This window comes from Trachurus japonicus, chromosome 21 (assembly GCF_045865225.1).
Source record: "Trachurus japonicus isolate A0001 chromosome 21, Traja_1.0".
Taxonomy (NCBI): domain Eukaryota; kingdom Metazoa; phylum Chordata; class Actinopteri; order Carangiformes; family Carangidae; genus Trachurus; species Trachurus japonicus.
In genome coordinates, this window is record NC_140927.1 from 11,895,851 (window position 1) to 11,918,999 (window position 23,149).

At 40.4% G+C, this 23,149-nt stretch overlaps 3 protein-coding genes across 3 annotated transcripts; 1 reads left to right on the forward strand and 2 right to left on the reverse strand.

Moving 5' to 3' along the window:
• Positions 1 to 324: 324 nt before the first annotated feature.
• LOC146964811 (putative methyltransferase DDB_G0268948) lies at positions 325 to 5,698 on the reverse strand. The gene is made up of 6 exons (XM_085764670.1): positions 5,573 to 5,698; positions 5,287 to 5,447; positions 2,144 to 2,360; positions 1,207 to 1,310; positions 836 to 973; positions 325 to 552 (listed from the first exon to the last, which is right to left on the reverse strand). Exons 1-6 carry the CDS (start codon positions 5,681 to 5,683, stop codon positions 456 to 458), a joined length of 828 nt encoding a protein of 275 aa, XP_085620796.1. The 5' UTR covers positions 5,684 to 5,698; the 3' UTR covers positions 325 to 455.
• Positions 5,699 to 7,258: 1,560 nt separating this feature from the next.
• LOC146964812 (putative methyltransferase DDB_G0268948) lies at positions 7,259 to 10,725 on the reverse strand. Its single transcript, XM_085765621.1, has 6 exons — positions 10,328 to 10,725; positions 10,029 to 10,189; positions 8,703 to 8,919; positions 7,977 to 8,077; positions 7,597 to 7,734; positions 7,259 to 7,445 (listed from the first exon to the last, which is right to left on the reverse strand). Exons 1-6 carry the CDS (start codon positions 10,436 to 10,438, stop codon positions 7,355 to 7,357), a joined length of 819 nt encoding a protein of 272 aa, XP_085621747.1. The 5' UTR covers positions 10,439 to 10,725; the 3' UTR covers positions 7,259 to 7,354.
• Positions 10,726 to 17,401: 6,676 nt separating this feature from the next.
• LOC146964813 (olfactory receptor 4B13-like) lies at positions 17,402 to 18,363 on the forward strand. The gene has a single exon (XM_085765032.1). The coding sequence runs from the start codon at positions 17,410 to 17,412 to the stop codon at positions 18,361 to 18,363; it is 954 nt and encodes a 317-aa protein (XP_085621158.1). The 5' UTR covers positions 17,402 to 17,409.
• The last annotated feature ends 4,786 nt before the right edge of the window (positions 18,364 to 23,149 follow it).

Below are 23,149 nucleotides of genomic sequence, written 5' to 3' on the forward strand. Positions count from 1 at the left end.
ATTCGATGGTTTTCATTTCAAAAGTCACAATTTAACATTAAACAGGTCCTAGCAAGCTTTTAGTGCTCCCTTAAAAACACCTCTGCCCAGTTGTGTATTATCAGCCCATGTCTTGTTATATAAGTGAACACGAAGATGTGCTTTTGTGTATTAGCATGTTTCTCAAGTTACATCAGTTGTGTTGAACTCCACCAGGGAAACCTTACATAAGAGATAATTTCAAAAAATTAAAGTTTAATGCTGAATTCACCTAAAATCTTCATCCTGTGCTTTAGCAGATCATTGGTACAGAAGACAGAGGACAGATATTGAAGGATGAAGGGTGTATCTTTACATGTTTTTCATACAGATTGTCCTTAATGTACAACTCTTCAGCACAAACTATTTATATTACATCATGGAATTTTCAGAATTTGCAATCACAAAGCTCAGGTCCGTGGGAGCGCCAGCAGGGGTCAGGCTTCCTCCGGTTTGCGGGCCAGCAGGTAGAAATACTTGACAGCCACCTCCACCTCTGTCTCTGCTGAGGTCACCTTCATCGTGGACATCAACCTGCAGAGGAACGGGGCAGGTAGTGTCCGTGACATCATACTCATACAATAGTAAGGATTCATTGACCATTGCGTGACGTCAGATGCAACCAACACACCTCTTAACACGTGTTAACTTTTCATACTTGGCAATAACACAAAATACACAGAATGCAGAGTTACCTTTTTTGGTACAAATGATCAAAGTGGTAAGCTCATAATATTTTTAACAGAGCATTGTCAATGTATACATGTCTCATTCACAAATGTAGTAGCCTACACTGTGCTGTATATTAGGTATTTACCTTTGACAGATGTCCTGGGAGAGGCTGCTGGCCTTCTGTGGGTCGTCTCTCAGCAGAGCCTGATAACTGGAGAAAGACTCCACCAACCCCATGTAGCTGGACAGAGGCATGGGCCTCCTCACCCACATACACTCCTGCCTGTGTAAACACACACATATAAATCAAATGCACTTGTCATCTTTTCTTTATTTTTACTGTGCAGAAACAAAATGGAAAAAGCAGCATTTCCAAGGTTGATTTAAGTTATGTGGTAAAAACCGGAGAGATTGAAAAAATTATAAAATAATTTCATATTAGAAATTAATTTGTAAAAAATGCATTTGTGTATCAGATATTTAGAAAAAAAATGAGAAAAATATGCAGTCACTCACCACTCCTTGTCAGGGTAAGGAAGAGATTCATAAGCCTCCCGGTATAACTCAATGGAGCTGCGACCAAGATGAGAACTGCGGTACGGTTGTAAAGCTGCATAAAACTGGTCAAACCATAGAAGAGGAGTCAGTGAGTCATTGCTTCCAGTTCACAGCATAAACAATACTGAATGTTTTTTACTCAGTGATGTATTCACTTAGTTCAGATTCATTTAAAGGTGCATGAAGCTGTATTGTATGGCTATTCATTCAAACTTCTGGACACTTTCATTCACAAAATCTGACTGGAAAAACTGTACAAGTAAAGTGTTGTGTGGCCACGATTTAAAGAAACTTCTACCAATTATATACACTAGATGGTGCTGTTGTTCATTTAGTTGCAAGGTCATGGCTTCAACTTCCACAATAGAGTTGGTGATGATGATGATGACTAGGGGAGGTATAAATGCTCCTTACACTTGTTTCCTTTCTGTTTTCAGCTTTTATTCCTAGTTCACTGCTATTGTCTTCAGTGTGAATAAGATAAAAACATGTTCTGTGACCTATTATATCAGTCAGACATTTTTTATTTCCAGAATATATTAACATGTCACAGTCGGGAATGTACTAAACTTGAATGAGAGCAGGCATGTGCAGCTCTCACATTTACTTGGGGCAGGTCTCTGATCTTATAGCATATTCAACCATGTGAATATGTTATAACAAAACAAAAAAACACACACTTTTTCCACACACTAATGGTGTGCTCATGGATGCATCTTTTCATTGACCTGAGTAAGTGTCCTGTATGCAGTTGTGCCCAGTATACATGTTTTAATGATCTGACGCCTCTTTTACTGTAACTGTATGAATGACCTAATACTGTTTTGTCTTTGCAGATGTGGAGGAGATGTGCGCATCCACAGTAATGGCTCTCAGGTGAAGATTCTGTGAGTACCTCTTTGCAGATTTGGTTCAGTGTGTGCGAGCAGCAGTCGTGGAAGCTCAGCTCCATGTCGATGGTGTAGTTGAGCAGAGCTAAGCAGCCACGGGGCTTCAGGACTCTGTGGGCCTCTTGCAGAAAGCGTGGCCTGTCAAACCAGTGGAATGCAGACATGGCTGTCATCAGGTCCACTGAGCCGTCAGCCACCGGCAGCTCCTCAGCCACACACTGTCTAAAGAGGAAACAAATCAAACTTCTGACACCATCAGCCAGCGCAGGAATTTCACGAGGGCCACGAGGGCCCGTCCGATTTGGCCTTGTGCCCTTGAAAAAAAGATCTGCCCATAAGGCCACAGTGGCCTTGATGCCCCACCCGCACTGCCCCGGTTGATTTTGCGGTTTTCTCCTTTGCCTCTTTCAAAACAATGCGTATTTTGATGCCATTCTGGCAGCAGCATCACCAGGGGTGGGTTTGATTCGAGCCTGGCATAAACCGCTCGGGCGGGCTATTTTGACGACCAGTCTATCACCGGCCAACCAGGTGACTTCATCAAACACACCCCACCCGCCGAACCAATCATGTGGCTGGAAAAGAGCCAAGCCACAACATGTCAACACGTGCTAAGTGTTTGGGCTGTTACAGCCCTGTGCGTCAGCAGAGTAGCCTAACCGCCGGTAAAAAATAGAAAAAAGTTTTGCCTCGGAAGAAAATGTGAAGGAGTCAAGGAGAACTCGGATGGCTGACCGTGAAAAGATGCGTGGTGCGTCATTAAAGCAGAAGTAAGTGGTCCGGTCGTTTTCGCTAATGCTGCGTTCCAGGCAGGCTTTTGAAATCGTAAATTACAGCTTCAAGTCACAACTTACGACTTTGTAGCGTTCCAGGCAACCCACTCGTGTTTTTCCGACCTGTTTTACCGGTGAAAGTCACTATAACGGCCACTCGTAACTTCCGACCGGTGAACTCGTACCAGATCGAACTGGTACGACTTCACGGTCGGAAAAATACGAGTTTCCTTGAACGCACCATAACAGTCCTCGTCCCTACGTCGCCACATTCATGGCGTCCCTTGGCTGCACACACAGCCCTGCATGCCGTTCTCTCTCCTCATTGGATAAAAACTGTAGGATGCGATAAATGTTTTCTCCTCGGCTCAGAGCAGAGCAGAGGGACTGACAGACCCGTGTTTCAGACCAAACACTCTATGTAAGTGATTGCTGTCGGAAGATATAACTATTTAAGACTTATATTAACACAAATATATCACTTACTTCTGCTTTAACTCTGAAGTAACGCTAAACTTTCACAATGGAGACGCCAGACAGACAGCTGGAACGGACCGACGTCCCGGCCGCGTTCACACAACACGGACGCGGTCACGGTGCGGCCGCTCTCCTGCTGCTGCTGCTGCTCAGCCCAGAGCGACTGTTGTGTTCACACCATAGACTGTTCACACCGATACAAACGCACTGCACTCAGGCGTAAAGATCAACTGTGCCGACCTGAACACTGCCCAGACCAAGGCAATACTATACTAACATCAGTTTTATTTATATGATACTGTTGTATAATGTTCATTACATCTGTCATGTTTAATTTTTGAAAAAAAAAAAAAAATCACAAAATAACCTTCTGAGAACTTAAAATCTTGTGACGATAAGGGAATATTTAAGCCTGACCAAAATAGTGATTTGAGTTATATCGTGATATAAATTGATGTCGACTGATATGAAAAATATTATCGTGATAGAATGTTTTCTCATATCGCCCAGTGCAATAGTGAACAAGTAAGATAGGAATTTCAATAGCATAGGACTGGACCCTTGTGCAAAAAATTAAATGCATAAATTAAAGCAGATAACAGCGGCACGGCCGTTTCGGCTAATGCTGTGTTCAAGGCAGGCTTTTGAAACCGTAAGTTACAGCTTCAAGTCACAACTACGACTTGGTAGCGTTCCAGGTAACCCGTAGCTCGTGTTTTTACCGTCCTGTTGTCTGTGAAAGTTCCCTATAACGGCCACTCGTAACTTCCGACCCGTGAACTCGTACCAGATCGAACTGGTATGACTTCACAGGAAGGAAAAACACAAAGTACGAGTTTCCTTGAACGCACCATGAGTTAGCAGCCCCCGCCCTTGTCAGGCATCAATTGGTCCTCGTGCTACGTCACCACATTCACGCGCATCCCTTGGCTGCACACACAGCCCTTCATGCCGTTCTCTCCCCTCATTGGATAACACTTGTATCCCACAAGGAAAATTTTCTCCTCGGGTTACAGCAGAGCAGAGTGACGGAGAGACTCGTGTTTAGGCTGAAATACTTCATGTAAGTGATTGCTGACGGAAAATAGGACTATTTAGGACTTATATTAACAAAAACATTCCACTGATATCTGCTTTAATTTAAAGTAGAACATTTCTGGTTTGCTTGAGCCCGTTTTATGTATTAATTTAACAGATACCGGTAGTTAGTAAATTCATTAAAGACGTGGATTTAAAATCATTGTTTTATTTTATGGCCTTGCTGCCCTGGCTTTTGGCCTTTGTGCCCTCAAAAAAATGACAACACCTAAGGCCAAGTGGCCCTGCCCCTAAAATGACGAAATTCCAGGCCTGCCATCAGCGGTAAAGATATGTGGACCATTACCACCAACTCACTGTGCGCTTCTGTTTGTGTGGTGATGCAGAAGTGCTGACAGTGCACTCTTTAGTTTTTGTGTAACCTGCATGTTACACAGTTCATTGATTTGAACTTTGTCTGATGCATGCTGCCTCTGTTCACAACTGATTAACTGTTTTGCTTCATTTATATTCATCTCATTTATATATGATCCAGCTGATCTTGTTGACATTTTGTTCAGTAGCTTGGGGCTCACAACCGAACTGACTCTTACCAAACAAGGGTCCCATTGTTCCCACTTTGGCCAAGCTTTAACAAAGTAGCTTACCAGATTCTTAGAGCTCTGATTGTATTTGTAATGTGTATTTGTTTTAGCATATCATCATGCATTTTTGAAGTTTGCATGATTTCACTCTCTACAGACAAAAAAAACAAAACAAAACAAAAAATATGGACTTCCAAATTTGGAAAATGAAATCCCACTTAATAAGAGACACAAAGACTGTTAAATATGCCAGTTGATTTTTAGAAAAATTCTTACTTATATGTGATGTTTGGCCTTGTAGCAAACTGTAGAGCCACTTCCAGCTGGGCAGGACTCACGTCTGTTCCCACCACTGAGGTAAAGTGTTCAGCCAGCAGCAAAGTGCCCTGTCCTGAGCCACAGCCCACATCCACTGCCAGCTCATAGGGACAACCTTTCTGACAACACATTGACAATATTTAGTTAGTTGTGACATCATCCATTGAAAATGAGACCCAGAAGACCATTTCAACTTTTTTGCATTGAGATTATTATGATAAAAAATAATTCTCCATTCACTTACCTGTTTTTCCAGGAAGTCCAGCACCTGTTGTATCAGATGATCTGATGGAGAGATCCTGTACTTCCAGTAGGAAGCAGCATGCTCCTTACCTTCAAATAGACGGTGAGCCATCGCCAAGTGATGCCTCTTCAAATATGACTGTCGTAAATTCTATAAAGAGATTAACTATAAATCTATCCTCTGATGTGTTTACTGGATAAGAGGAGCACACGTCCACATTTAAAGGACTGTATTCCTTTCTGCCAGCAGTCACTCAGATACACACACACACACACACTCACAAAAGAGGGGAACAGTGGGGTGCCATGGGAACTGGGAGGTCCCATTACTTCCACTGCTACGTGGTGTGTTTGACAACAAGGGTGTTTAAAGGGACAGATGCACAACTCATTTTTTATATGATGTGTCTTGTCTGTTTTCACATTGTTTTCCCCTGTGCAACCCTCTTTTATATTCAAACTTGCCAAGGAACTGAAGGCAATCCAAGAGAATTACAATAACTAGAAATCTAGGTCAAGCTCAAAGGTCTTGGGTACAGGTCAGTTCATGGGTCATGTGATGGTATGTGTTTCTGTCAGAACCAATGAAACCCCCTGGAGATGATGTGGGTGAGGCAGCAGTGTTATGTGTTCAAGTGTAGGGATACAACTCCTCTTTGTCTGAATCTTTTGGCTTCTTTCTCACATTTCAGGATCTAATGTTTCTTTAACTGAGGGCTGTTTGTTATTCATTGTCACTGTTGTAGAAATGAGACACCTCATGAGAAACCTCTACATGTCCTGACTAGTGGTGAATTGAGTCTGTACCCCGGAAAACGAGAGCGCATCACATTTACAGTGATTAAAACCCTCACCAGCTAAATACAATACAAACCCATTACTAAATCCTATTATCATTGCATGTAAGCAACATTTCATGCACATGGACAATTATTATTCATCTTACACAAAGTGGGTGGATATCAACATCTAATATGTTATAGGTTAATCATATCTTTTAGAATCGTCATATAGTTTTAAATGCAGTGGGGTAACAAGAAGATTATTTAATTTCTTCCTTTACTTTTCATCACCAAGCATTTGTCTGTGAACATAGACACTCAATTTTACGAAGTCAATTTGTTCCTTTTTTTTAAAAAAAAGAAAGGAAGAAAACAAAAAGGAAAAACATACCATAAAATAATAATCCACCACACGCCTTAAGTCCTTCAGCTTTACTGATATTGGACAAAGTACAAGCAGCCCGAGCTGACTGCTGAGAGATAAGCACAGAACAAAGAAAGCATACTGAAGCAGTTATAACAAATAAATGGGCCACCAGCTAGGCCATGTTTTAAGAGCCCGACTCTAAAAAAAACCCTTGACTTCTCATTTCAACCAAAACTTCTAAGCACCCTGTCTATACAACAACAGTGTCGGGCATGTTCAAGTCTTGCTTCTGAGTTAAGTAAACTCTCAGTGTGCATTTAAGCCTGAGAGGGATCAGCTGTTGGATTGGGAAAGGCTTTGAAAAGCAGTTTTACTGCAAATTGAAACATACTCGTTAAAAATGTGTAAAATAGATTATGGACAGGATATAAAGTCATGAGTAGCTGATCCATCAATAGATATATACGCACAAAGATATAGATCCACTGTACGCTGCTCTAAAAATGGTTTCCTGTAACAGAAGGCAGCGTGTTAAGGATGGGGTTACAAGCTTTTTATTGTACAGTCTACATCACGGTACACAAGGTGGTGTGTCTCTGCCTTTCTAAACATACATCCTGTGCTGTGGTGTTGATCATTGTGGTTTTGATGCCAGGACACAGTAATACTCCTGTTCCAACTCTATTTCAGTGTCAGGAGAACTGACTCCCATCTCCTTCAGAAACCTGTGAAGCAGTTCACACACTGATTATTTAGCTCACCACTCAGCGGCACAGGAAAACACTCAGACTGCTCACAACCTCTCAAAATGGATTATTGAAAGGGAAATATTTTATATAAATTCTAATCAACAGCTCTCGTGCGTGTGTGTGTTACCTTTTCTGGGTGTTGAGCAGCAGCTCATGTGCATTTTGAGGGTCTCCCTTCCTGTACGTTTGGAACATGGACCAGGACTCAACAAATCCCACCACATTCCTCACTGGGATAAAGGACCTCACTGGAATAGACTCAATCCTGTTGTATATCAGTACAGTATATTTACATGTAGTTACAAAGATACAGAATGAATGAATAAATTAGTAACACTAAATGCATCTGTGCTCGAAATAATTAGGTCGGTGTGTAACAACCCTAGTTTTAATTGAGCTAATCGCAGGATGCTTAACACAGTGAAGGTCTTTGTAGGGACGGCAGACAGTGGTGTTGTCTCACATTGATGTGCTGAGATAAGGTGAGTGTGTGTGTGTAGTAATCACCTCTCTTTCTCTGGGAATGGGATGGCAGAGTACAGCCCCTCCAGTTTACCATCGGCCACAGCTACTGGGCTGCTGGTGAACGGCCTCAGCAGCTGCCTCACCTGGAAGTGAATACAAATGTTTAAGTGCTATAATTCATTCACTGTGTGTACTGAGTTTGGATACTTACATATATTATATACTGTGCATAAAAAAATATGCAACTGGTTTACCATATGCGAATATTACATCCAAACAAAGAGTCAAAGGCTTTCTACAGAGGAACTTCAGCTTGGTAAGTTCATGTGCATGTTGTATATTAGTGATGGTGTTGATGAAAGTCAACATCATTGCTTTCATGAATATCTTTTCCATTTCGGAAGTTGTGGTATTTACCTAAGACACATATGTCAGTGTGTCATGCTATAGGATAATATGGGTTCTTTAGTGGAAGTGGAAGTTCTCAACCTCAGGTCCAGTACTGTATCCACAAAAATGATTTTTTTTTTCTGAGACCCCAGTGTGACAGAAAATGAAACATGTTGAACTGATATCGAATGATTTGTTGCTAAGCTAAGCTATGCTGACCATACTGCAACTAAAACTAGACATAAGAATGCAATAAGTGTATTTTAAAAATCAAAATCCAATCATTACTTCTTATTCAAGCCCTGATTAATAGTGTTATATTTATGTGGCCTCTTCTTTTCAGTCTGATATTAGCGTATAGAACACCTTCACACCCACCTCTTCATAAATGTGGCTCAGTCGCTCTCCACAGTTCTGGTAGTGAAATCCGGTGCCATAATCACTGTAGCCCAGCAGAGCTATGCAGCCCCGAGGTTTTAGGACCCGACGTGCCTCAGCCAGGAACCTGGGTGGATCAAACCAGTGAGCTGCTGATGCTGCTGTCAGCAGGTCTACAGAGCCATCTGCAAAGGGAAGCTCCTCTGCTGTCCCCTCCCTGCAGGTGCGACACACAGACCAACCCTGTAAGTCCATTTTGATTTTAATATTTTAATGATTTTAATAATTCTTGCTATTGTCTTTTACTGTCTTATTATTTTCTTTTTCTTTTAAATATATTTTATGTTTTGTTTTGTTTTGTTAATGTATTTCTATGCCTTTGTAAAGCACTTTGAATTGCCTGTTGTATGAATTGTGCTATAGGCCTACAAATAAATTTGCCTTGCCTTGAATTACCAGTACCAGTGTACTTTTACTGTTGTTTTATTGTAACTATGTAAACACATTGTAACTATGCAAATACAATAAACAGTTGGCAAAGTGGCTTGAGTGACCAGTTAGTTACATGTATGTTTATTATATGCATAGATCTTAAATATTTTTGACATGGCTATCACACATGTGCTAACTATCAGGCTACAGCCAGCTGACTGAGAGCTACCTTAGCATGAAGACAGGGGGAAACAGCCACCCTCAAAAAGTGTTAAAATCAGCCTATACCAACACCTCTTCAGTTGAGCTCACATCTAGTTTATTTTATCCAAGCAAAACTGAAATGCAAACACAATCTGTGGTGGGGTTATATGCTGCTGTTTCTTGGTTTGGAGCATTGACTTCATAGACGTGTTGGCAAACAGATTGTCTCTCATCTAACTCTTGGCCACAGTTTAAAGCAGAAGTAAGTGGTCCGGTCGTTTTCGCTAATGCTGCGTTCCAGGCAGGCTTTTTAAATCGTAAATTACAGCTTCAAGTCACAACTTACGACTTTGTAGCGTTCCAGGCAACCCACTCGTGTTTTTCCGACCTGTTTTACCGGTGAAAGTCACTATAACGGCCACTCGTATCTTCCGACCGGTGAACTCGTACCAGATCGAACTGGTACGACTTCACGGTCGGAAAAATACGAGTTTCCTTGAACGCACCATAACAGTCCTCGTCCCTACGTCGCCACATTCACGGCGTCCCTTGGCTGCACACACAGCCCTGCATGCCGTTCTCTCTCCTCATTGACTTATTAACACAAATATATCACTTACTTCTGCTTTAAAGCTTTACTTTCAAAGTGTTATAACATTTTTAAATAGAAACTCACCCACTCCTATTCACCTGTATGTGATGTTGGGGTAACCTGGCACAGCTCTGGCCTCCTCCAGCTGACCGGGACTGACGTCAATGCCCACCACCTCCCTGAAGTGTGGCGCCAGAAGCCGAGAGTTCTGGCCCGTTCCACAGCCCAGGTCCACTGCCAGCACATGTGGCTGTCCCTTCTTTGGATCATAATTTATAGAGCAATATTGTTGTCAATGTGATCGGTCCGTCCATTTTTCCCTCATAAACTCTGTTTGCGCTGTAGCCTTACTACTGTACATCTATTTGCCCTGTGAGTGTATTTGGTCATGGCTTACCTTTTTATCTACGTATTGAAGAATGATATTCTTGAGCTCATCTGGAGGCGTGAAGCGATATCTTTGGTAGATGGAGGCGTGATTCTTTCCCTCAAACAGCCGGTACGCCATGGTGGTGTGTGCTTAGTCTGCTCGGCTGGTAACTTCTCCAGCCCGCCGCTTCCTTTGTCTCCTCTTTTGTTTTCCTTCTCTCTCTTGTCTGCCTTTGTTTTGTCCCCTTGTTTTTGTCCTCTCGTAGCTGCTGTATCTCCTCACTTATCTTGCTTTTACTTATCTACTTGCTCCATTCTCTGTTGAAGTTTTTTTTTTTTTTTTTTCCTTCCGCCTGGACACTCACACTCTGCACTCTCACCAAGATTTAACTCTTCACCCACTTCCTGCACTGTCGGTCTTTTTAAACAGGCAGGGAAATGATTCCCGGGGTAGACAGAGTTACACATACACAGAAGGCACATATGTTTGTTAGTGTGTAGAAAAATAGTTAGGCTACAACTTGCAGGTTGTGTTAAACTCCAGGAATGTTAACTGAGCTGCAGATATGTTGAACAACACTTCACAGAAACTTTTAGAATCACCTGACCTGCTCCTCTTCCTCTCTCACCTGGAACCTGGACTTGTAGCGTGCACTCTATTTACTGTACACCTGCACTCTGACAGATTGTTTTGGTGTCATGTGCCTCTGCTTTCCACTGTCCTGCTCTCTGTCTGTCTGGATTCTAATCCTGGACTTTACCCTTGAGCCTTTGTTTGCCTGCTTAGATTTTTAAAGACTGTTTTCTCTGGAGTCTAATGCTTAACCTCCTCGTGGCCAAAGAAATCTTGCAGATGGTATTTTGCTAACATGAGAGGGAATCATATTTCACTATCCCATAACAAGTAGATATGTTGGGTGTTAAAGCTGGTGTAGGCAGGATTTGTTTTAAAAACAAGCCTACAGCTCCCAGTATCTTTTTTTATTTTTATTTTTACAGTAAGTATATTTTTTGGCTTTTGCCTTTATTTGATAGTGATGACAGTAGAGATAGACAGGAAAGGGGGAGGCAGAGAGAGGGGGAATGACATGCAGGAAAGGGCTGCCCGATGCGGGATTCGAACTGGGGCCGCCTGCGCCACGCACCGCCCCCAGCTCCCATCAAATCTATTCTTGTCTGGGGGTTCCTGATTGGTTTAAGGTCTGGCCCCTACTCTGTTGTAACAAATTGGGAGGACAGAGGAGGGCCAATCAGGCACCCCCAGACCAGAAGAGATTTGAAGAGGCCAAGAGGGCAGTTTCAGTACTGTGTTGTGAACAGAATCCAGATTGAAATTGTTCGAAGAGGTCATTATTGTTGAGGTGAGATGTGATTTGTGAGGTGACGACACGTTCCAGGACATTCGACAGAAAAGGGAGGTTGGAGAGGGGCTGGAAATTGTTCATAATGTCAGGGTCGAGACCAGGTTTTTTAATGATGGGGGGTGATAGCAGCAAGTTTCAGTGAAGATGGGACAGAGGCAGAGCTGAGCGAGGAGTTGATGATTTTGGAGACAAGCGGGGATATGGGGAAGCAGTCCTTGGTTATAGCGGATGGGATGGGATGGGATCCAGCATGCAGGTGAAAGTCTTCATGGATGATTGTGGATAGCTCAGGTGGCTATTTACTATTACTAAGTACATTTGTGACAAAGCTATATAAATAAAGCACTATCACAAGTCTTCAGTTTATCTATATCTAGTAACTCTTGCAGGTTTAATAAGGTTTGTTGTTCATTCTCTTGACCATTTGCTGAACTAAAAAAAAACATCTTTGTTTGGTGTTTGGTTACCAGGGACGGACCTCCAGGGTAGCACAGTGTGTTTAATTGCTCTCATGGGATGGCAGAGATAATGACCTGTTGACCGTTTCCAACTGATCTGTTGCCTATATTCATGACCTCTGAAAACCAAAGATATACTGTCTCCTATCCCATGGCCTCTCATTAAAGCTATAATTTAATTTATTAACATGTGAAAAAATTACATTGGTAGAGTTGAGCTAAATCCATTTTTTTTTTAATGCACAAATTTCAAAAATATTTCTGTCACACTTAAACTTCATCCAGACTACCTCTGATTCCTCAGGTTGTGTATTTCATCATCTGCTGATGATTCACCAGGGACATCATTGGCAGTACTGGGCATTAAGGACAGCTGTGGGACTAATAAAAGTCATTAGGATAACCTGACATCATTTGTGGTGTATTGGTCCGTGGGAAGTTGTTTTCAAAACAATGTATTATGGTCTAGATGAGCAAAATATGACATCACATGTTTCATTGTTTTTCTTTTGATTTCCTCAAGTAACTCGTATTGGTACACAAGAGAGTCACTGTTATCATGATTGATGTATTTCTTTTGTTATTATTGCAATAATATTTCATAATTATACAAAATTTTAATTGTCAAGCTTCAGAAAAGAATTGAACTTTCCTGATAATATTTCGGTAACACTTTACTTATCTCTATAACACATTATAACCATACTTATAATGAGGTGTAATGCAGTTATAGCACTGTATAACTATAGTTATAAACACTCATAAATTATCATAATGCTTTATAACAATAATCATAACACACTATAAAGCATTTTATCTTGACTTATAAGGTCAGGTATTATAATACATTATAATTGTTAGCAACTGGCTGACAATGCCCACATTTATAATGCATTATAAATATAGTTATAATGTGTTATAATTGGCTTATAAATGTGTATAACTATCATTATAAACACTCATAAATCACATAAGACTTTATAAGAAGAAGCATAACACATCATAGAACATTATAACTCTATACTCATAAGACCTTATAAGCCATTATAAAATGCTCTAAGATGTCTTATGCTTGTTGTTATAAAGCCTTATGATAATTAATGAGTGTTTATAATGATAGTTATACACGTTTATAAAACGGAAAGGTGAAATCCGGCGATCTGATTGGTTGTTAAAGGTTGACTATGTAGAATGACAAGAAAAACAACAGAAAAAGAATTCCAGCAGTCGATTGCCAGACCGTTGCTAGGTAAAACGGGCCGTTGCTAGGGACTCCGCTCTGAACAGAGGACAGCAGAGGAGGAGAACTAAGCAGGATATTTACCTTATGTTTCATTTTTACCGTCATTAACAGCAGAATAAATGACTTGTAGCTTGTTACAGGGAGAGTGGAGGCTCTCTGCCTTCACACCGCTGCTTCTCAGAGCCTCCGAGCCTCCGCTGTCACTGCTCTCGTCAAGTTGGAAAAAAAAAAAAAAAAAAGGAGCTCCGTGGCACCGAAAGTCCGCAAGAGTACCTGTATGCAGGGACAAGAGCATACCGGAAGTCACGACCGGAAGTTGCTCTTCTTCGTGTGTATCATTTCTATGTAGATAAAAAAAACAACTCAGTAACTCAATGGTCCATAATAAAATATTGTTTTCCAGCGGATATCTTAGTTACACCATGATTGAGCTAACTAAATATTTTTTGCATGGATCGTTTATTAAGTTATTGAGTTATTAAAAAACGCTGCTAACGGCTAACGGCTAGCGCCGAACGGCTAACGGCTAACGGCTAGCGCCGCTCCTGCTGACAGCAGACAGGAGAGAGAGAGAGAGAAAATAAATGAAATGTCGTTGGTGGGTGCTTTGGTTAGGGTTAGGCAATGAAGAAAAGAGTTGGTTAAGTTTAGTAAAAAGAGCAGGTAGAGGGGTTCTTAGAATAACATAGAAATAATATACACGAAGAAGAGCAACTTCCGGTCGTGACTTCCGGTATGGATCTGCTGGGCTAATGGCGGCGCCCATGTCCCTGCACACAGGTCCCTCTCAAAGTCCGCGACGATAAACGTGTTTATGACAGATAAAGACTACACAAATACACCCATCCTAACATGTATATGATAATCCATTGATCCACCGATTGATTATTAAAAAGGCTTGGTTGGAAACAAACGCATCCGACCGGGAGGAGGCAGGAAAACAGCGGAGAACTGAGCCACATGTCGGCTACAGGCAGGTACGAATGTAAACAGAACGTTGACAGAAAGTCATTGTCGAGCCCGTCAAAAATATTAAAAATAATAATTCAGACTAAAAAAATTTTTTTTATGGAAAAGCAATACTTTCATTCTGTACCCCTCTAAAGGCCCCATGGATGTATTATTTTTGAAAAAATATAGCTTTTAATAAATATTCTACATATTCAACCTTTAACCGTGGTATATTGAGCATATACCACGGCTACTATTCTAAAGCCTTATCACAGCGTAAGCTATCACTCCGCGTCAGGCACGTATGACTGTTATATCTATCGCTCTGACTGGTATGAATGGAAGTTGTTGTCATGTATCCATGACAACGGACTGTTGCAGTCCGTAGCCCAAGACGGCTGATGTTTTTACGATGTTAAAAAACGGACTAAAGTAGTTGAATCCACATGTTTAAGGTGAACTTTCACCTCCGGGGAGGGTTAACAATGGTAGAGGGGATTGAGCAGTGACTTTCATCTGAAAAAAAGCGGAGGAAAAGACGAGATGCAGAGCTAACTAGGAGCTAACGTCTGGAGAGGTGGGACTATTTTTTTTCACAGTGAGGCTATTTTATTGGATAATATGTATTTCTGGTTGAATAAAACTACATGAAATTGATTGCGTATCCCTCTTTCATATTGCCTTTATTGGTAACCGTTTTATAAAAGCAATATATCACTCCAGTCCGTGGTATATGCTCATTATACCACTCTAAGGGGCGTTGTTCGGCCCGACGCGATGTCGTGATATATTGCTTAATTATAACACATTATAACTATATTAATAATGCATTATCGATGTGGACATTGTCAGTGAGTTACTAACAATCATAACATATTATAATACCTGACCTTATAAGTCAAGATAAAATGCTTTATAGTGTGTTATGATTATTGTTTATAATTATAGTTATACAGTGCTATAACTGCATTATAACTCATTATAAATATGGTTATAATGTGTAATAGAGATAGGCGTCAAGTAAAGTGCTACAATATTTCTATATTTCAAATAATCTAATCAAATAAATGTAAATAGATGGATAGATATCAGATAATCATTGTTTGTGTGTGTGTGTGTGTATTGATCTTAAAGGGGAACTATGCAAGTACAGTCGCTTTTTCACTCTGTTGCTAACCCTCCTTCGGCCAGAAGCAATCCGTGGAGTGGTGCATTATGTCATTTGTCATATATTTGATGATGTGTATATTGGTGTAGTCTTATCTGGCATAAACAAGAGATTATGGGTCACAGTGCGCTTTTGTGTCGCGGTGCGCAGAGAAGAGAGCTAGGACACCGGATCAGTGGCTCTGATCTTGCAAGGTGGGGCTAGGTGGAAGGCAGAGAGCCTCCATTCTCCCTGTAACTAGTTACAAGTCATTTATTGAACCATTACAATTACTCTGAGGCTGTTTACTTAAGGTAAAAATCTATTGTTCCTCTTAAAAGGAACATTTCCATAATCTTGTAGAAACCATGGCACTAGGAACTGAGGATTTTTTGACAACAGAGGCCTTAACCTGTACAGTGTTACTAATAAAGTTCTCTGTGAGTGTGTCCTAGTGATTGGGCTTTAAGTGTGCTGACAATATGTTTTTGACAAAACTCAGAAGAGTAGCTGAGGCAAAAATTGAACAGACTTGGGGTGAATTCCAATTCCCATCACCGTGTCCTAACTGGATGCGACGTGAGCGAGCGATAGCTACAAAATCAATTGTTTTCTATTGGCCGTGAGCGACACAGCGCGACGCAATGCGCCGTTTAGAGCCCGCCCCAAGTAGTTACGTCTCCAGTTTGATGTCGACAACAGACATCAGACTATGGGGACAGAGAGATGTGACACCATTGTCGGATGCTTGCTCGCGTCTCATTCGGACACGGTGCCCTAAATCTCAAAAATGCGCACTCCCGCGAAGTGCTGTCCCGATTCTCAGAATGTTAAGTTGAGGGACAAGTTTAAGGGCTGTACAGCCCTCAATATTGAGATTCTCCAACACCACCCTTGGGAGCAAGGGCTACCCAGAATGCAGTATTTTCTTTGTGTAATACATATTACGAAAACCATTGTATTATCTTAGTTTTGATAATGTTTTAAGATGACCGGGCTAATGTCATCTCCCATAGCCGCTGAGTTATCTAAGGATAGTTACAGCTGGTGTTTACCTTTCAATAAGCCCTGGTTTGCAGTGACTTTCAGCTGAATATGTCCGTGGTTGTGGTATTTATACAGATTATTTGTTTTAACATCAATTTATAACTAACTCAACTATAGGCTACAAAAAAACTAAAAATAACCAAAGTAATAACTGACAGATGGGCTAGTCCACAACAATTTGGCAGGGTTAACAGTGAAAATATTTTTTTTTTCAAATAATAAACTCATGCCAACCCCCCCACAGATACGACGGTCTGAAGACATCTGCATTTAAGGGGTGCCCCATTTCTAAGCCACAAAATAGCCCATAACACTTGGTTTTGAGGGCTACTAAGATTAAGGGTTGAGATAGGAATTGGAATTCACCCTGGTCTCTGACTACGTCTTTGCCTTGACATTGTCAGTACAGTTTGTTGAAAATGCAACAAAGCAGATATTAAAATGATGTGAGAGTGTGCAAACTGATAATGATATTTTACAGTCGAGATTCCCCATGGAGTGATGACAGTGGTGATGTAATTACTGTACGTGTGACGAGTTAAAGAGCTTCTCAGCAGCTTATGTTAAACCACAGTGGTGAGCTGTCGTGCCACAGACCACACACAGACAGCATGACGAGGGAGCGGTGAGACCTGCAACCAGTGTGTTAGTATAGGGGGAAAAAACTAGGATTCTGATTCGGATTGAACTGACTCTCTTACTTAAGGTTGATATTATTGAATTATTACAAATAAGTCTGACTCCTGAACAATTTGTTACTTTAGGATTAACTCTGCTCTTGTTCAGTTCAGTGCTCTTCAACAGTTAATAGTTAATGACAAAACTAATCAATGACTAAGCAGTAACCACTGACAGTTTTCCTTACCCATCAAACCACCTCTGGTTCTGTCTATGGGGTAAATGGAAAACAACACTAATCCCCCTTATTTTAACCTCACCATGTTTGTGAATATTGGTAACTATCGTTACCCAACATTTGTGTTGTGTTTGCTGTTGTTTGCTTTTATCATCTCAGCTAATCTTGTCATTATAGTGGTGATATCACGGGAGAAGTCTTTACATGAGCCTATGTATGTTTTCATTATGTGCCTTTCTCTTAACTCTCTGTACGGCTCGGCAGGCTTCTTCTTCAGGTTCCTCAGAGACCTTTTGTGTGACACTCATTTGATCTCACGGCCAATGTGTTTTACTCAGATCCATGTCATCTACACCTATGCATCCTATGAGCTCACTATTTTAGGCATTATGGCCTATGACCGTTATGTTGCAGTTTGTCAGCCTTTACATTACCACAACAAAGTAACCCCCAGGTTGGTCTCTATGTTGGTTGCCTTTGCGTGGATCTATCCAGCTTTCTCCGTTGCAGTCTGTGTTTACTTGGCCTCCAGACTTCCCTTGTGTGGAAATAAGATACCAAAGGTATTCTGTGCAAATTGGCCTGTTGTAAAGCTGTCATGTGTCAGCACTGTGCTCAATAACCTTGTTGGGATGCTTGTGTCCACAACGACCGTCTTTCTGCCCCTGGCTTTTGTCCTTTATACATATGCACGGATTATCCTGGTTTGTAGAAAACGCTCCTCAGAGTTCAAGAGCCGAGTCATACAGAGCTGTCTGCCTCACATTGTTACATTTGTCAACTATTCCATCACTGTGTTTTGTGATGTCGCCCTTAGCAGAATTAATCTTGAGGAGCTGAATCCGTTTCTCGGTGTGATTCTGTCACTTGAGTTTGTTGTGATTCCTCCGATTCTGAATCCTCTTGTTTATGGCCTGAAGCTCCCAGAGATTAGAAAACTCATATTCAAAATGTTATCATGCACAAGACCTGACAAACAAACCAAACCTTGCAAGTAAGACAATATCCTATCTGAACCTGCCATAGTAGTTCTTATATCAATACCTTACAAACATGTTACATACGTTCATGATGTACATTTCTTGGATTTGCTTTGCTTTTTAATCCATTTGTATAGATTAACTGGCTTCATGTGTTTCCTGTTAAAGAGTGACAAAAACCCTTCCACTGTGGGGCGGTGCACGGCGCAGTGGTTAAGGCAGCCACCCCATGTAGAGGCTACAGTCCTCAACGCAGGCGTCCCCGGTTCGAATCCCGCGTCGGGCAGACCTTTCCTGCATGTCATTCCCCCTCTCTCTGCCTCCCCCTTTCCTGTCTATCTCACTATGTGCTGTCAAATAAAGGCAAAAACGCCAAAAAAATATACTTAAAAAAAAAAAAAAACCCTTCCACTGTGCTCAGTGTTGTGAACAAATAAAATACAAGAAAAACTCAGAGGGTTTGAATATTCTTCTCTTTTCTTACCTGACAAACAGATAACTGACATCATTATTATATGAGATAAAGAGTATTTGTCTAATTTGCATTCTGGAAATAGAAGCTGATATAATTAGAAAAAGAAACCTTCAATGAACTTTTTCTAATATATAAATAGGAATGAATATAGCCTACAGTGTGATCCCCTGCTGATTTGTTTAGTTTGCTCCCCCACAAAGAAGTGGGTGGTCTATAGTTATATGGTTAATTCATTTTAACAGAGAGAGACAAATTATCAAATAAATAAATAAATTGATTAATTAATGCAACAAATTATTTTCCATTTGATCAAGTGAAATGAGGACAAAAATCAGCAGGGGATCAACTTATTTTCCCCATTGTATGCATTTGGTAATTTTGGAAGATCTCTCAGTTTTATAATTACTTAGTTTATCAAAGTATTCATGTGATAACTTATTTCATATATAGTTTTTGAAAACTCCATATTTTTCTGCTGATGATAGATAGGTAGATTTTGTATACAGTAATAATTTACGTAAAGGGATAAGAGTGTAAGCAGATATAAATAAGATGTAAACAGAGGAAAACTTAACTTGTGTAAGATAATTAATTGAATTAGTTGCAAGTGATTCTCTGCTGAATCACTGTATCACATATCCATTATATATAAAATGTTTGTCATTATTATTAGCATTATCATAGTGAAACAACCTGAGTTGGATCATTGGTACTGACTTGAAGATATATGCCATACGGTATCTACCAAAGTAAGTTCATTGCTAAGATTGCAGTGACTGAGTAAAATATTTCCTCACCATGACTTCCCTCATTCTGCCCTGTGTCAGGAAGACATCCAGTGATCACAGCATACCATCATGTCATGGTGCGTTGGCTGCCATCAGGGCATGCTCAGGTGGTGCTAGATGAAGGCTCATATAGGGCTGCTGTTATCAGTCTCTGACCAGGTGGAGGAAGTAGGTCACCACAACCGGTCAGTCACAGAAGCATTTGGGAGGGAGATGGCAGTCATTTCAGATACCTCTGGTTGCTGGTCACAGGGTGGTCTCTATAAGGCCTGGAAATGTCCTGCCTGTTTTGAAATGAGCTGATGCTTGTCCTGCGACTTTCAGACAGATAAGTAACTGGTGATAGATAGATTATTGATAGATGGGCCATTATTATTATATAGTAATAATATTCTATAATTAGGGTGAATTCAGGTATATTGGGACAATTTTTGTAAATTCATTTTCTGAGCCATTTTTTGTCATCAAGATTAATAAATAACCCAACAAATGAGATATGTCTGGATTCCTCTAGGTGTCTGCATTCTTTATGTGAAACAATTATGTGCTAAAATTCTTTTGTGAGAGCACAGCACTATATTTTAAAGGTTTTGACACAAAACATTTTTTTCGCAGCTTGTTTGGTAAATTGGGACAGTAGGTTTGGTAATTTGGGACACAGGCTTGTGCAATGGGATATTGCATGGAGCTGCAATTACATTAAAAAAAGACATGAATAGATTGCTTATTTATGTATATTAGGCCTATAGCCTATTATTTTTATATTGTGTATTGTTTATAATCTCGTGATTTGTAACCAGATCAACCAAATATACAAATTATTTCAACAAACAGCAGATTTAATAGCCTAAAACATATTGTGAGCAGACTATTGACCCCAGGAGAAGCAAGCATGTTTTTAAAAATACATTTATTTTTATATTTTGTTAAATATAAATATATAAAATAAAGATAACTCATGACATACTAAGAGATAAAACAATCTGACCTATTTTTGAACGTCACTTCACATATTCCACATTAACCGCTAATTTGATATTCTGAAATGTACAAAGGTACTTGTTTTCCCTATATGTGTAAGAATTTCTCACTTTTAAGCATGTAAGATATGACTACACTATTGAAATATTTCAATATAAACCCAGAAACACTGTCCCAAATAACCTGAACATGCTGTCCCAAATTACCATACCACTATTGGTAATTTGGGACAGCAAGAAAATGTCCAAATTAAGAAAATGTAAACATCCTCACAAACCAATGTTTGTTTATTTTAGTACACCAATGCATCACACATCTTAATATAACTTTCATACCTACAGTAAATTAGTCATACAAATGTAATAGCCTTATATTAAATTCCAACAAAAGCACATGCCGTTTTGCTTACCTCCTGATATTTGGGGTCAGCGTCCTGTTTGATGCTGACCACGCCCCCCTGTGTGATGTCACCCAAAATATTTAATGTGACTTTTAATGTAGACATCCAAAGGAATGTATCAGCACCTTTAACTTTGCCATAGCCCATTCAAGGCAAGTAGAAGCATTGTTTTTCCTTATCTGTCCCAAATTACCTGATGTCCCAATATACCTGAATTCACCCTATAAGAAATTTTAATGGTCAAGCTTCAGATAAAGAAAATCTAAATTTCCTGATTATATTTTCTAATCATTTAATTGGAAATAGATAGATAGATAGATAGATAGATAGATAGATAGATAGATAGATAGATAGATAGATAGATAGATAGATAGATAGATAGATAGATAGATAGATAGATAGATAGATAGATAGATAGATAGATATTACCCTTTTTTCCATTTTCCTGTCACTGCTCACTTCATGCCACAATGTCAAAATGTCTCAATGCGACAGTGAATCCTTCATTGTAACAGATCAGCTAGCTAACATTAGGCTACTTAGCAAAACTAGGGTGAGGTTAAAGTTAGAAACTAGCCAGCAATAGCTAATTTTTCAAAAACATATTTTGGCCAACTTTGCCTTTAATTGACAGGATAGTGATCATTCTGGGATCCATCTGGTAATTGACCTATGGCTAAGCCCCGCCCCCTCCACTCACTCGGACAAACAGTCAACATTCGGTGACAGGCGCTATGGCAGCTGTCACAGTAGAGACATTTCACAGGAGGCAATTGATGGTTTTTGGGGACAGAAAGATTATATCATCTCGAAGTCACCAAAACTTCACTTAGCTTTACTGCTATGGCTGTCGGTTGCCTCGAAACGCCGATAACGATGGGCTAATTTCTGTTAGCCTGTCTATGGAGTTTTGCATTATACGTTAGCATTAAGCTAGCGGGCTTTATGCTTAGTTGTGATGCTGGCTAACATCCAAACATCTCTCACAATATGTTGCCTCAAATACGTTGTTGACTTAACTAAGAACAGATGTAGACATCCTTGTTAAGTTTATCCACGTTTAGTTGGTGTTGTGGTCTAGGGGAGAGTGGGGTAATTTGTGCCATGGGGCAAGTAGTTCCACCCCTGTTATCTAGAAAACTATAGAAGAAGTTGGTCATGTGACCACATATTTTTGAAGGGGCATCCATTTCACTCATCCTATCAAGAAGGGAGACACATGGCTTCAGAGGAAAGCACATTTATGTTCAAAAAACAAGTTTTTGCCCTCCAAAGTAAAATTTCTATGATCAAGGTTTTTTGATTGCCGTGTTTGAACAATTATAGATAACTTTGAAAACAGTTCACACATGTTTTAGTGCTTTATTAAGCTACACCATGAGTCTATACAGTTAGCATGATGCCAGCTCAAAACAGCTGGGGAATCCTTTTTTCTCAAAATGCTGAGCTTGGGGTAATTGGTGCCAAAGGGCCTGGGTTAAGTTGTGCCAGTGGCAGTGCTGTCTGTGTATAGGAGAAACATGGCAGTGGGCACGGATTTGCTTGAAACTTAACATGTGTGATGAGGGACCGCCCCTGAACACACCTGCCCAGTCTGGTTGTGCTCGTAGCCTGGTGGATGAACAAAACATTGCGTTTCTTTGCGCCACAGCCCCCAGCGTGCCTCAGGCCTCCGCGACTGCATGGGGACAAGCGAGGGCCCGATCATCGCCGCTTCTGGCTTTAATTTTGTATTGAATGTCTTACTTTTATATAGCATTATCATTTGTGAGATTAAAATAATCTGTTTTACTTCAGTTATCAATGGCACAATTTACCCCAGTGTATTCTCTGTAATGGCACAACTTACCCCGCACCGGGGGCAAGTTGTGCCACAAAACCACTTTTTTTTCTAAAGCTATATTTCTGAAACAGTTTATTCAAGATTAAAAGTGATTGTTCCCAGGGATGCACAACAACCTAAACTATATGTGCATATATTAGTTGGGGGCATTATTATAATCCCCTTGCTTTAAAGGCAATTTAAGTAAAAAGTGGCACTATTTACCCCGCTCTCCCCTACTGCATAACTTTATCCAGAGCAGACACTTCTCTTGGTTGAGATGTGGCTTAGGAAAAGGTAAAAAAAATACACCCTGTCGCCCAGCCTCTCAGGATACC